Below are 15,415 nucleotides of genomic sequence, written 5' to 3'. Positions count from 1 at the left end.
GCGCCGCCACCTGCGGCAGCTCGAGGTCACGTTGACCACTGGGCGCAGCTGGTCACGTTCACCGTCCAAAAGAGATCCGAGCTTTGGATGCTGCCTTTTCCTTTACCTGCCAGTCCTCTTAGTGCCGACAAGTCGTTACAGATCTGAACATGCCTAGCTCGTCCCAAATCGAACCCCCGTCTCGGAGATCTGGGCAATGACACATGGGACTTGGGATATTGCCAAGATAGTGACCGACGTGGCCCCAAAGAAAGATGAATACTCTGCCCTTCATCTCTACACTCGAGCTGATTACGGGGCGAATGAAACTCTATGCAGGTACCGGCAAGCCGTTTTATCTGCCCCGTGGTTTGCTTTCGGAACGCCAGCTTGTCTCTCGGCGCCAAAGGAGACTCTGGTGACGACACATTGACGTCCTCACTCTAGGATGTATATAATAGATCGTGGCTGACCACTAACTTCTCGAATGGCCTTGCTGATTTACTTCTTGAATATGCAATTGCATCATGTCATTATAGGGACAGCTCAGCTCTGCTGGACAAGACATGTCAGCCTCCGACAGGCCATGTCAATATTTAACGACGAGTCAGAGTAAGATGGTTGTAGTCCTTAGCTGACAATGAGACGTCAGTGCAACTAACACGGGGAGGGCTCACAACAAGCACCAAGGTCGCAGGTAAAGCCATTTGATAGCTAGATGTACAGATAACCTACAATAAGCACCCTTCCCCATTGGGCCGGCTCATTGCCTTATGCTTGCTAACCCCTGTTTCTGAACTCCTGATAGCCTCTGCCTAGAGACATCTTGCAATGCCGCCCCGTGTATGAGCCATCGACACAATCGCAAGTCGCTCACTTTGAGACAGTTGAAGTAGCCAAGCCTATTATCAACTGCGTCACCGTACCTAGGCCTTCTTTGCCTTGGCGGCCGTGTCAGTCTGCTCCACCTCCGTAGGTAAAGGTGCAGGAGGAGCATCGCGGGCGATCTCCGGAGACTCAGTTTTTTCTTCAATGAGTCCGGGCTCTTCCTCGAGCGTCCCATCTAACGTCGTGGGCTTGAAGTCCCCATTGTCAATGGACGCCGGGTCATGTCCGCGTCCACTGTTGCTCGCCGACACGCCAATAGCAGGCGTTCCACCGTCCGCAATCTTTTTCTTCGTCTCTGAAACGATCTTCTCGGCCTCGCTGACCTTGGCCGCAGTCGTCGGAGGTCGCTCCACGCCAATGGAGCTTTCCTTGTCGTTTTGGCTCTCTAACAGCGCAGCCTTGTCCAAACGTACAATCATACAAGACAAATTATCGGTACTAAAACGATTCAACGCATGGTCGACCAGAAGCTTCGAAGCCTCAACCGGGTCCTCTATATTGCGAACGAGATCAACCGCTTCTTGGTCAGAGCAAACATCCCAAAGCTATTGATGCGTCAGTAATGTCCAGAAAGCATGGCGTCAAGGAGGAACTTACTCCATCACATGCTATTATGATAAACTCGTCACTCTCAGGCTGAATAACGGTCTCGGTTGTGTACGGGTGCCCGGTGACAAGATCCTTCATATACGTATCGCCAAGGGCTCTCGTGACAGCCAGCACGCCATTGACGCGGTTGTTGAGTATCAGACCGCCAGCGTTAGCTATGCGTTTACCCTCATTCTCATCACTACCCTTGTGATCGTATGACAAACGCAAGGCTTTGCCAGAGCGGCAGAGGATGATGCGCGCGTCTCCGACGTTGGCCGTGTAAAGAACGCGCTGGCGGCTAGCCGAGCTCTTCAACTTGGCGTGTGCAGCCTCCGGGCTGTTTGCAGAGGCGGCCTTATCGCCAGTGGGCTCCTCTGAGTTTGACTTGACAGCCTTGGTGGCCGCTGCGGTGGCCGGCGCAATGGCCTGAGAACCAGTCGCAGATCGGTCACTTGGTACTCTGTCCTCCCAACGCAACACAGCGACAGCAGCGGTGCATCCACTGTTCTTAAGAGGGAGCTTTTCCAACTGCGCATCGACTGAAGTGAAGGTTTGGTCGAGTAGCTCTGGGATGGGGCCGTTGGGGTTCTTCCGGATGGTGTCTTCCAAGATGATGTGCAACTTCTTTCCACACCAGTCTGCCGCAAAAGTTCCTGCGTGACCATCGAAGATGGCAAAGTATCCGTTATCCGTCTCGACCATGTCCTGAGAAGCATCCTTGTCATCGGCAGCATCACTCTTTTTACTTTCGAGAACAGGAGCTGGGGTGTAGAGGAAGTTGTACAGGAAAGCATGGGTATCCTCCATCGTCCGGCGGCACTTCTTGTTCCTATCTTCCCAGACGCCGACACGGAAGGTGGAGCGCGGTCCGGGAATAGACTCTCCGGCCGAGTTGTTGTGCTGACCCTGGGGGACGACGAGTGCGGGGTCCTGCTTGCCCAGCTTCTGCAAAGGAGTCTGCGCGCTCACATCCGAGTTGGATCGGCCAACCTGAGAGAAATTCAATGTGTTCTTGGCGTGAGCCAGCAGACCGGCAGCCTTGCTCGAGACGCCGCTAGCCCGGCGTTTCTTATCGGCGGCTCCATCGGTCTGACGTCCCGGGGGACTGCTGTTACCACTCCTCTTGTCTCCGCTAACAACCTGATCGGTAGCCTTGGGCTGAGCCTTCTCGGAGTCGGGCGAGGGCGACTTGCGATCTTCCTTGGAGTCGCTCTCCGCCTTGGGCGCTGAACTTGAGCCGCCGCCGAACATTCTAGTCAGCAGACCACTCCCCTGGTTGGAGAGGCTGCGACGCTTGCTTCCTGCCAGTTTAAAAAGCCTTAAAAGGATTCAAGGGTACCGTCCCGGGCGCGCGATCAGTTGAGTACAATAGGATGGCAGGGAGTTTGTACGTTCGTCGTCGGTGTATATTGTCGCCGGGAAAAGCGTCGTGAGGCCAGGATATCTGCGAGAGGGACAGGCGGTGTTAGCTTTAGAGTTGTGAGCAAGCATTGTTCGTCGGATTCATGGAGGGGCAAAGTGGTCCGAGGCCGACCGGGAGCTAGGAAGTAAGTCGGGTCCGAGCTAGATGCAGATGAAGCGTCGGGGAGGAGAAGCAAGGGAAGAGCAATGTAGAGAAGCTAGATCTTTAAGCAGCAAAGCGATATCGCCACACAAGCGCCGGCTGGCCGCAATGGAGTGGGATATCAAGACAGAAGATGGGACGGGGTAGGGCTGCGAAATGCTTCTTGGAGAGTGGGCGCAAAAGGACGATGCGGGATAGAGAGGCGGGAACATGCAGAATGCCAATGTCAGGAGCGTGATGTCTCTGTGTATAGATGGTGCTCCAGGGTTGATAGGTGACGTAGGCTCATTGATATTCGGAAGGGGGGGGATCAAGATGGGAAGCACCAGTACTCACAAAAGTGACGTACCCACCGAGACGGAAGAGCGGGAGGACGTCGTTGATAGGTGGTAGAAGAGCGAGAAAGAGACGGCTCGGGGGAGATCTGGAGGCGCAGTTTGCCAGCGGGATGGCAAAGGCTGCGATGTCGTCTGGGAGAAGAGCGGGTTGGTCGGGTTTGAAGTGAGATGAGGTGAAGGGAAGTTCGGAGACAAGGTTGTGGTGAGGCAGCAGATGCGGATGCGAATGTTGCGGCGCTGGGCTGGGCTGGACTTAGGCGGGCGCTGCGTTACGCTGTGGCTCTCCGCAGTGGGCAGCAGTGGCAGAGGAGGGGGAGGGGAATGTTTGGTTGGAGGGAAAGGGCCAGGAAGAGCGACGTGGACCGAGAAAGGTACGAATATCCGTACCTACCTAGGTACCTTACCACCTTACGCAGGTGTGGTAGTGGACGTCCACCTGAGAAAGAGAAAGGCGGGAACCACGATTCGCAGGGTCGCTTTATTAGCGGCGCTTACCTTGACTCCGTTACGGGGAGGGGCCCTTCCAATCCCTGCGACTTAACACCTGGGTTGCTGGACCGCCTGCTGGGTCGTTGTCGGGGTCAAAGGTGTTTCTGCAATGCGCTGCTGAGATACCTTTACGCTCTGTCGTGGATTCTACCCAAACGAAGGGGCTTAGGCGGGCGGGATCTGAATCTCGGCCAAGAAACGTACGGGCACACGGGGGCGTTTAAACTGTCGTGGAGTGTCTGATGTCCGGTACGCGGTTTGGGACTCCCGGGACGAGGAAGGGAACCTTGGAGGGGGGATGGATGGGATGAGATGGATTAAGAGAAACCACACTAGCCCGTCCGCCCTTTCTTCTGCCCTCGCGTCTTTCCTTCTTTTTGCTGAGGTAAAACCAGTGGAAGACCACCCGTGGACTGGACCTGCCCTGACGGGTCTGGAAGGGAAGCGCGAGATGGCCGAGTGACCTCACTCTGAGACCCAATGCTGCAAACCTGCTAGTCGAGCTGGGCCTTTCCTATGCCGATCACCAGCCCCAGAGTCCCGGGCCCGATCTCTTTCTTTCTCACGATGGAGGCTACCGGCCGCTACTCAACGCGTCTTTTTGTTGTTGCCCATCATGGACCCGCCAAAGAGCTTGAGGATGAAAAGTCGGCGAACCTAGGTATTCCACGACGAACGCATGGATGGGTTTCTCACATTGCATGAACCGTTCAAGAACACCTCCAACTCGATTTCCCCTTCTGGCACCGCCCGTCAGTCGGGATCCTGCCGTGTAAGAGACTCAAAGCACCTTCCTACGCCGAAACGGATTTCCTTGCCTGCTCCCACGAACCCGTCGCTTTCATCCATTGCTGCTAAGGCCACGATGAGGCCCCTCTTGTGAAGCTTAGATTGGGTTGCCAAGCAGCTTGGGCCTTCTCTGCCTCTAGGCTGACAGAGTGGTGTTGAGTTTTTGGTCAAAGGAAAACTAAATTAGCACGTTTACCCAACAGCCGCCCACAGCGTCGGTCACTAAGGCAAGGGACAGCTGCAGTGGAGGCTATTCCCATGACACCGCATATCCTCTTCAGCACATCGCTTCCCGCGTCGTCTGCTGGACGTCTTCACTCAGCTCCCACGGCACTGTTGGCATGACAGCTCAGCTTCGGAACCCTGGACAGGAGCGGGGAAGGTTCAGGTACGTTAGGCAGGTACCCTACCCTACCTTGCCCTGTTGTTGATATTCTTGCCATTTTCACCCTCACGGACGCCAGCAAACAACCTGCCCGAGAATTCGGGGTCCAAGTTGGGGTCCGGTTCGCTGGGTTGGGCTGGGCTGAGAGATCCGACAAAAGAAGCCAGGCCCACATTTGCGAAAGCGACAGCGTCATGCTGACTCGGGGGAATCCTGCCGACATGGCATTCTGCAAATCGTGTCTGTTGTCTGTTCATCATGTGTGCCTGGACCATCTGGCTTGGTGTCCACTTGGGATTTGTTTATTGTCGTGGCATCCAGCTGCCACCGGGTGCCCTTGAGGTCCCCGGCATAAACTTTGAGCGTGGATGGCTCAAGTGTCACACATCACGGAGAGGAGGCACGATGACAGAGTATCTTCGATTATGGCAGATTTACTTCAAAATAGCAGGTAGTGAGTGCGGTGGCAACGCATGTCCACCCCGGGCAGAACTGCATGCTGTGGTCTAATCCCCAAAGTAGCAGCTCGGTTTACTCGCCCCGATGGCAGGTATTCGTGGGAAACGCAGTCATCTTGGCGGGGCACCTGAATTGCTGTGGACAAATGACGCAATGTTCCGATGCAACCTGCCGAATGCCAGCGCAGAGCATGCCCACCGACACAATTTAATGGTTGCTGCATGAAAAAAAGAGACGCCGCTTAATGGAAAAGAAAATAAGTGCGCCTCCCCTTATCCTAGGGACTCCGTACCGTATGTGACAAAACAAACTAGCTGCCCAGGATCCCTCATCATCCGTCGTTGCTGTCCGCAAAATATCGTGACCGCTTCATTGATTGTTACTATGGCTACCGCCTGAGGCTGTCGAGACGGGCCTGGAGGTCGTCGTCGCCGGGATCCGCACCTCCACCTCCTCCGCCGACTGCTTGAGCAATCCTGCTCTCCGGCACCGCCGCGGTTTGCATCCCGGACGGTGTTTCGCCGAGCTGCAAGGGCCGTTGTTAGCCTACTATAGTCCGTCCCGAAGTCGGCATCCATGCTTACCGCTGATGTCAAGTCAACCCCGATCTCTTCCAGAACTTGCTCCACAACCTCCTCGCCCTCCTCCTCGGCGCCGACGTCCATGGCATCATCAATGGCGTCGTCCATCATCTCCTGTCTTTGGTCCATAATGTCGTTCTCGCGCTCGAATTCCATGGCGATGCGCTGGAGGGCGGGGAGGTTCATCGATCGGTTCATGCTACCCAGGGCCACGGTTGCGCCCTTCATGGCTTGCATCATCTGCTCGTTGGTGCGATAGGTCTGTCGCGAGTTTACAGTCAGTCAATCGTCCTGGGAAGCCCATCTGGGTATCGTACCTGCAGCCTAAGCGAGATCTTTTGCAGCTGGCTGCGCATTCCATAGAACTTCTCGATGTACCTGTTGATAGCATCCATCAGCACTCTTGTCAATTGTTAAGTTGATGCGTAACCGACCTCCTTGTGCGGACAAGATCCTTCGCCTGGATCTTGCAAGCACCCATCTGTCCCTTCTGAGCGCTTTGCTTGATCTGGGTGATCAACTGCTTTTCTTGCTTCTCAAGCTTGACTCGGATCTGGTCCAGCTCGCGGATAGCCTTGTCCAGCATGCGTTGATTCTTGCGCAGACGCTCCGCGGGCGTCATGCGCTTGCCGAACATGTACTCCAGAATCTGTTGTCGCAAGATTAGCACCTGCCGTGGCGGGGAAGAGGCACACGACGTACGTTCATGGTGGAGGTTGGGGATCGTTTCAGCCAAACGAAGAGTAATTGTGTCGAAGGTGCACCTACGCAGCCGTCCGATAGACGATGGATCGGTCGCTTGTTTCGTTTGGAGGTTGTCGTCGGGAAAGTCGATAGAGATTCAGGTTGCCTGGCAGGCACTCACGTAACGGGCAACGGAACGAGGTCAAGTCAGAGGCAGGTAAGGCAGGTACGTACAAGAGCTTGGCACGGCGTAACGTAGGCGAGCCCACGTGCCAGCCTTCCAGGGATTCCAAGAAACATGGGCGATTACGCTGTGACAGGCGCCCAGCCAGTCCAAGGGCGCCACACAGGTGCCCGCGTTCTGGAGAGGCCGTTGATTAGATAAGGCTTTTTTTGTCGGCCGCGGTATTTTCCCGGGTGGCTCGACTGGACTGGACGTGACGGGACGGAACAAGAACTCGAGCCAATGGGTGGTGCGCCGCGACCAACAGGGTGGAGGAAATTTGCCGCTCCGCCCAAAATCATGCGCTGGGAATTCTTCGTTAGTGACGAGCTTCCCTAAAAACAATTCGCGGGTGGTAAAACTTCCACCGCCACTTTCCACACATACTCGATCCTTTCCACCCCTCACATATACCACGCCCTCGACCATGCTCTTACCACCCTCAACCGACCGAAAATGAGCCAAGATTATTTCTCGAAGAAGGGCAAGGCCCCGATGGACCAAGAGGTCGACAGAGACGATTCCGACAGCACGCCGCAGCATCCGTCATCCGGCAGACATCACTACATGACTGTAGGCTCTGGCTCCACTTCTGTCCACGCCGCCCAACTCCAAAACCTCCTCGACAACGATTCCGGCTATGGAGGCAGCATCGCTAATGGCGAGGCTCTGTCCGCCGCGGACCGTCATATCCCAACTGCCGCCAATGGTCACCTTTCTGAAGCTGACCGCCGTTCTCAGGCCGGTGCCATTCACCAGCTGTGGTATAACGCCCACCGGGTGACACTCGGCCGCTCGATCAATAAGGTTATCGAGCTGTTGAAGGAGCTGCAGGAGATGAACGTCTCATGGCCCGCACATTACCCCTCCGTCACCCGGGCGGAGAAGTCTTCTCGGCCGGCCATGGGCCACGCATTCTCGACTGCCGGCGACGTCCATGGATCTGCTTCCTCGGTTCCCACCTCTCCGAGGTCGCCTCCCTCAATCCGACGATCTCTGACCTCGGTCGAAAGCGCTGAATCGAGCCGGGCACAGGACAGGCGGCCCGCGGAGGAACCCCGCCTCGTTACACCGCAGATCGCCCAAGATTTCTCGGTTTTGAAGCTGGATCTGAAGTTGGGGTCTCTTCACCAAGCGGAGCTCGTGCATTCTCTGGAGAAGGGCTCCATTGCCTCGCTCTTGGACGGCAAGATCAGCTCGAGCATTCGACACCTCCTCAACTTACGCGAACGAATCGAAGATACGTCAAGTAAGGTCCTGGTCACGGGAGATCTCAACGCTGGAAAGTCAACATTTTGCAACGCACTTCTGCGGAGGAAGATTTTGCCCGAGGACCAGCAGCCGTGCACAGCCATCTTTTGCGAGGTATTGGACGCTAGGGAGAACGGCGGTCTCGAGGAGGTTCATGCTGTCCATAAGGATGCGACGTACGATCGACACGACGAGAGCTCATACGACGTCTACAAATTGTCACAGTTGGAGGACATTGTCATCGAGAACGACAAGTACACTCAGTGCAAGGTCTACGTCAAGGATGCGCGGACTATTGACGAGTCGCTGCTCAACAACGGCGTCGTGGATATTGCGCTGATCGATGCTCCTGGACTGAACTCGGACACAACCAAGACAACCGCTGTTTTTGCCCGGCAGGAGGAGATTGACGTCGTCGTGTTCGTGGTTTCTGCAGCAAACCACTTCACGATGACTGCCAAGGAGTTCATCTGGGCCGCCGCCGCAGAGAAGGCGTACCTCTTCATTGTGGTGAATGGCTACGACAATATCAGAGACAAGAATAGGTGCCAGAAGATGATTCTGGACCAGGTCCACGGACTCAGCCCGAGGACGCACAAGGAGTCTTCGGAACTGGTTCACTTTGTGTCCAGTAACGCTGTGCCTACAGCTGGTCCCTCCGGGAGTGGAGGCGGGGGCGGAGGCGGTGATGACCCCGGCGACGACCCCAAGGGCAAGGGCAAGGATCTTGACAAGATCCGCGACTTTGAGAATTTGGAACAGTCGCTTCGCAGATTCGTTCTGGAGAAGCGTGCCAGGTCGAAGCTGGCACCTGCGAAGACGTACTTGCTGAACATTCTGAACGATGTCAACGTTTTGGCGAACGTCAACACGGAGGTCGCCCAGTCTGAGCTGGACCGTGTTACCAACGAACTCAGAGAGCTCGAGCCTCAGCTGGAGTCCAGCAGGAAGGCAAAGGCCCAGGTTGGCGACCAGATTGAGAAAATCACCGAGGACACATGCAAGGCCGTCTACGACTACACGAGGTTGACGCTCAACTCTGCTATTGAACATTCTGGGGACAACAACCACGGTGTTCCGTACCGGGGCCTGTTCAGCGCCTTCGACTATGCCGAAGAACTGAAGGATGCCATGATGTCCTACATCCAGGAGGCCGTCGCCCACTGCGAGGAGCACGCCAAAGCCAAGACTGTCGGCGGCGTCAACGCCATCAAGCAGCTTGGTATCATGCACCTGGGCGATGACTACCAAAACCTGGTTTTCCGCCCCGACGTCATGTTCAAGCGGAAGAGAGACTCTATGGCGCGCCAGGTCGATGTACCGACGGAGCTATTGGACTTTGTCGACTGGAACACCATCATTCAGAAGCAGGAGAAGGTGGCAGGTACCGGCATGGCCCTTACTATTGCAGGAGCGTTGGTTCCTCGCATGATTGGCGGCAACGGATGGTTGGACCACGCCTTGAGCGCGGCGAAGATCCTCGGCAACGACAACTTGCGAAAGCTCATCATCCCGGGCATCATCGCAGCTGGTAAGTTGACACGATATTTGAACACCCACAGACGGACAGCTAACAAGTCTAATAGCCTTCGCCGCCGCGTACTACATCCTCAACCAAATTCCCAACTCCCTGCCCCATCGTCTTGCGACCAAGATCGCTGCTCAGCTGGAGGCCGTGGACTACGTCCACAGCAACTCCAACCGTATTTCGTCCTCGGTCCGCAAGGTCTTGCGCTACCCCGCCGACAACCTCCGCGTCGGTCTCGAGCAGTCCGTCAAGGATCTCGGCCAGCGCCGCGAGGACACTCTGAAGGTGCGACAGGAGAGCGAGGTTGCGCTCAAGTACTTTGGCAACCTCTACCGCAACAGCGGGCAGCAGAGAGCGGTGGTGCAGGGCGTCGACCTCGACACTCCTCCCCCGGGCGCTGCTGCGGCTGGCCTTCACTGAAAACGATTCGTTGAAATCTCTCAACTCATCCCTTGATTGTGGCTCGATACCTAACGACAGCATGGAACGGCGTTCATATTTTCAGTGGTTGATGAACTGGGGCTCCCCTCGATCGAACCCCCCCTACCCGGGGGGTTCTTGTACGCACCTATACCTGACTTATTCCCCCTTTTGTGCTTTGATGAAATCGGTGTGTTGGAGAGTGGATGGAGCAGATGGGCAAAAGATATATCACATACGTAGAGGCCTGAGAAAAGAAAAAAAAATCCGACCCTAATCCGCTCAATCATCATGTTGAAAACCTGAGTTTATATCACCCGTTTGACGCATGTATTGAGCCTCACCACCGACATCATACATTCGTGTCCAGGCCCACCTCCCTTTCGGCCACGAAGCCGAACGTGGTTCACAGGAAACGTCCGAAGCACAGGATGACAGTTCCGAGAGCGAGGTTGCGAACAGCGCCCAGCCAGGCCCGAGCTCAAGGACGCAATCTCGGAGAGAGCCCAGGGCTTACGTATCCCGTTAGCTACCGAGAGCCGGACTGGACGGACCCCATCGACCGGAGGAGGGAAGCTCACATTAGCGCGGGTCCGGGCCCCTCCCCGCCCCCTATCTGTCTTGCCTCTCGCTTCAGTCTCTCTCTCTCTCTCTCTCGTTGTCCTACTCACGTCTCTGCAAATCTTTCCTAGCTCGGCGTACGACGTCCTCAGATTCGCAGCCCAATCTTCCGAAACATTTAGAGGCAGTTTCCACGGTCGGTGTGGGTGTCACACCTGGTGATACTGAGAGTGTTCTAGATAATCCCGCTTTCCCGGTGTGGGTTCCTGTCGATTTTGATTGATTTGATGGGGCACGCCGGCGCCCCGCCCGTTGAAGAATTTAGATGAACCTCTCTCTCTTTTGTCTTCCATCTATTTGCCGCATGCCTGCTCGTAGGGTTTTTTCGGGGGAGTTTCTGATTATGCACGTAATATGCTGCGGATAAGCCGCGCTAGGTTTTATGATGGGACCTTGTGGTGGTGTGTGGTTGGTGACATGTTGTGTTCCTTGTTTCCTGTGTGTTGCTTGTTTCTACCGTCTGGAGTTGTTGGTGGCGGCAAGCTTCCTGGACTTCTTGGACATGGAGGTCCGCTTGGACCTCCTTTTTCCTCTCTTCGTCCTTTGCGTGAACAGAAGGAATCCGAATAGCCAACGTTTTTTTTTTTTGTTTTTTTTTTTTTTTGAGGTTGAGCTTCCTGATATGCGGCTACTGCAAGCTGCACGAAGGGAACAAGCGAAGGACCGATTTAGTGGGTTTTTGTATGCAATGCATGCAAGCTGCAGAACACTTTATCTGAGCTCTCACTTGCGGAAACATGCGGTTGGGATTGGGACGACCTTCCTGCTCAGGCCGTTTGATACAAGCACTGCATTGCTTGCTTTCCGGCCGAAAAACAGGCTTCAGTTCCTGACGGGCGACCGACCGTACAAGGCATACTGCGATGCCGATCCGTATATGATTAGGGGGGGATTGCACTGCAGCAAACGTCAGATCCAACCCAAGACATTGTTCGAGACACGCGATGTCCGTCTACCGGTTTCTAGGCTGTGGGGAAAGATGCTAGCTAGTATTGGGATTGAACGAATTATTTCGGAAGGGCAATCTGGGCTAGGGAGATCGGTGGACACGGAGCACGTGCGGGCTATGGATACCGGGGGGTCAAAGCGTCTGGCAGGCTACCGCTAGACCCCCTACTCACATAGGGGGCGAAAAAACAGGGTTTCCACGTAAAAAAAGGGGTTTCCACCTACATCACTAAAAGTAGCATTTTTCAGTATTAGCTTACTAAATTAATAGCTTTTTATAACATAATTTTCAGTTTTAACTATGTTATATAGTAATAAAAGTAATATTATTATATTACTCTTAAGTAGAGCTATCTAGCTATATATATATCATCTGTATATCTTATATAAATATTAATAAGCTATAGAAAGTAACTATATTATCACTTTTTATATTATTAATAATATATTTCTATTCTTTTGCTATTTATATTAATAAAGGTGTTATTAGAAGGTTACTCTCTATAGTACTATTAATGCAAAAATATATTTAACCTTCTTATAAAGCGAATATATATGTTAGCAGTCTGATTAACCTATATAAGTAGGTATTATAGTTCACTCTATACTTTTTTTTCCATAATACTGAAACCTAATAGTAGCACTTTAACTTATACCTAATCTTAATGAAGTAAATAAACAAATCTCAGTATACCTAGTAATTAACGCTTAGCTTAATTTATCCCTAGTAGAAGAGGGCAGGCAAGTAGGCAGTAGAGCGGCAAAACATACTAGCGAGAGCATCGTTCGTAATATTGCGAAAGCGTTATCTATAACGTAGCTAGAGCTTAGTAATAGCTTAAATCTACACTTAAGGGCGTAAACTTAACAGTGAAACTCTTCGCTACTATAGCTAAAAAGGTTCTTATAGCTATAATATAAGAACTTAACGGCTATTTTAAATAAAGCTTTAAGCTTATTCCTTATATCCTCCTATGTACATATAACCCTATATAATATTTTTTCCCCGTATTATACCTATATATAGGCTAAATAAAGCTACTTTAGACGACTTAATCTATAAAACTAAAGCTAATAAAATTAAGGGCTTTAAATATAATAACTTTCTCTACACTACTAAGAAAACTCTACTTAAATTCACTTAGAAATACCTGCTTTAGATAGCTAATAAGCGTAATATACTGGAGTTATATAGCCTTAAGATCAATATAGAGATAGTTAAGGCTACTGATAATAATCCTAACGCCTGTGAATACCTCACAAGCTTCCTTAAGATAGCTCAGGCGGCCTGAGCGGTCGGTAAGTCGGGAAGGGCGAATATGTCGAGAGTATGGCTGACGGCGGCAGGGCTCCACGTTAAGACTGCGCGGCAGGGCGGAAGACGTTGTCTGAACGGCGCGACGGCACAGAGGCCTCGGGGCCCCCGCGCCTGGCGGGGCAGCGCAGACGTCCGAACGGCGGAGGAGACTTGAGAGACGGAGGAGACTGACGAGAGATGGAAGAGACTGACGAGAGATGGAGGAGACTGACGGAGATGGAGGCGGCTGGAGGAAGACGGTTGACTTGGCTCGTTGTAATGGTCGAAGTCGGAGGAGCGTGGAGGCGAAGATGATGTCTAAGTCTGGACTACAGTCACGTGACCCGAAGGTCGTTAGCAGAGGGCGAGGGGACCAGTCTAGCTTTCGCAGTTAATACCAGTTAAATCTCACAATATAAGGCTAGCAGCTTAAGCGAATATATATGCTTAGCGCTTTAGCGCTAATATTAGTAAAGCTAATAGAGCCAACGCTAATAATAGCAGTAATTTAGGCTTATTAGTGTTAATAATATTATTATTAACTCTAAAGTTACTAACTAAATTAATATTTAAAGTAGTATTATTACTATCTTTCTTAGTAAGGTTATTAATATTATTATAAATATTTAGGTTATTATTATTAATATAATATCCTCTCTTAGCTAATTTCTCTCGAATATTAAGGTAGCTAAAAAGCCTTATATAGTATTTAATAGTATTTTATGTCTTTTTGAGTAGTAGTGTGGAGTTAAGATTAATCTGCTATTTAGGTTTAAATAGCTTATACTATTATAAGTTTTTTATACTAAATAATGTATAATTATTAATCTTATTAGTATAAATAAGCTATTATTTAAAATTTAGTTATTTTATATACTTATTAATTAGTTAGTATTTTATAGCTATATACTCTATTTATACCTCTTTTTTAATATAGTATATTACTACTTAATTTCTTTTTTAGTAGCCTTAGTAGCTTATATCTCTTATTATTATATAATCTCTATAAATATTATACTTATTATAAATAAGTGCTATAGTTTAATACCTTATTAAGTCTACTATTTATATTATTATAACTTTATTTAGGTGTTTTAGTTAATAATATATTTTTAACCTCTTTTATAATATAAATTATTTTCTAAAACTATAAATTTTATTACTTTATAACCTTTCTAAATAAAGAAGTTCTATTTAGTATTATAATATTACTTAATAGTATTAGCTTATTGTATAGTTTTTTTTTAACTTATTATTATTTAGTAAATAATAGAGGAGGTAGTTAGATATATTAACTTAAGCTAACTATATATATTTAATTAATTAAAAGAGGATTATATTATCTCTAATTAGCTAAATACTTAACTTTTTAAATCTGATTATAATATTTAAGTGTATAAACATAATATTTATTATTTAGTAAAAGTTACTAATAAACTTTCTACATATAAATATAAAGGCGTTATTTTATATAGCTTTTAATAACATTATTTAATAAGTCTTTTTAAATAGCTAAAAAAAACCTTTATATCTATAAGCTAAAATCGATATACAGTATAGAGGGGAAAAAACTTAATAATAATATTAAAATTAACATAGTATTTTATAAGCTTTAAGCTAATATACTTAGAGAAGCTATCTAGAAAAAGTAAATAATATAGCTTTATAATAGCTTTTTCTTAAAATGTATCTCTATATAACTTAATATAAATATTTAATATTACGCTATATATCTTAAGCTAATTAAAGTAGTTTCTATATATATTAATACTTAACTATAATTTTATAATATATTTTAATTATTAGAATTTGACTAACTTCTTAAATAAATAGATATTAAAATACTTAATATAATTTATTATAATCTTTTAATGAGAGAAAATAGTTAGAAATTACATAAATTAAATATCTTTATTAATATTTTAATTAGCTTAAATAGTAATTAGTTATATTTTAAAATTAAAATAAGCTAAAATAATATCTCTAATAGTATTATTATTACTAACTAAAATATACAACTCTCTATTAGTTAGATTAATAATTTTATATAGTTTATTCTATTTTTACTATCTTTAACGTAAAATAATATATATATAGCTATTAAGGTAGCTAATATAATAACTAAACTTATTAATATTTTAAATTTTAAAAAGCTTAAATTTATAATTTTAAACTATAGCTTTATATTAATTAAAAAAGTCTTAGATTAATATTAAATTAAATTTAATACTTTTCCAATAAACCTTAATAAGTTTAATCTTTAATTTTTTTTGGAATTCTAAGTAATTAGCTTTTTAAAACCTTATAAAATACTTTTTTATTACTATATAAAGTATTTTATAGTTCTTAGTAATAGCTTAGATTAATAATACTATAGATT

At 48.7% G+C, this 15,415-nt stretch overlaps 2 protein-coding genes across 2 annotated transcripts; one reads left to right on the top strand and one right to left on the bottom strand.

Annotated features, from left to right (window-relative positions):
* Positions 1-905: 905 nt before the first annotated feature.
* Positions 906-2,709, bottom strand: CGCA056_v001843 (Protein phosphatase 2C-like protein 1; the record flags this gene model as incomplete). Its single annotated transcript, XM_037317102.1, has 2 exons — positions 906-1,412; positions 1,465-2,709. The coding sequence occupies 2 exons, from the start codon at positions 2,707-2,709 to the stop codon at positions 906-908; spliced, it is 1,752 nt and encodes a 583-aa protein (XP_037185351.1).
* Positions 2,710-7,426: 4,717 nt separating this feature from the next.
* On the top strand, positions 7,427-10,169 carry fzo1 (Transmembrane GTPase fzo1; the record flags this gene model as incomplete). Its single annotated transcript, XM_037317101.1, has 2 exons — positions 7,427-9,752; positions 9,808-10,169. 2 exons carry the CDS (start codon positions 7,427-7,429, stop codon positions 10,167-10,169), a joined length of 2,688 nt encoding a protein of 895 aa, XP_037185350.1.
* Positions 10,170-15,415: the final 5,246 nt, after the last annotated feature.

Source organism: Colletotrichum aenigma (assembly GCF_013390185.1).
Source record: "Colletotrichum aenigma strain Cg56 chromosome Unknown KSG_Cg56_contig01, whole genome shotgun sequence".
Taxonomy (NCBI): Eukaryota; Fungi; Ascomycota; class Sordariomycetes; order Glomerellales; family Glomerellaceae; genus Colletotrichum; species Colletotrichum aenigma.
The sequence above is the reverse complement of the archived record's forward strand: the minus strand, read 5'-3'. Positions and strand labels throughout refer to the sequence as shown.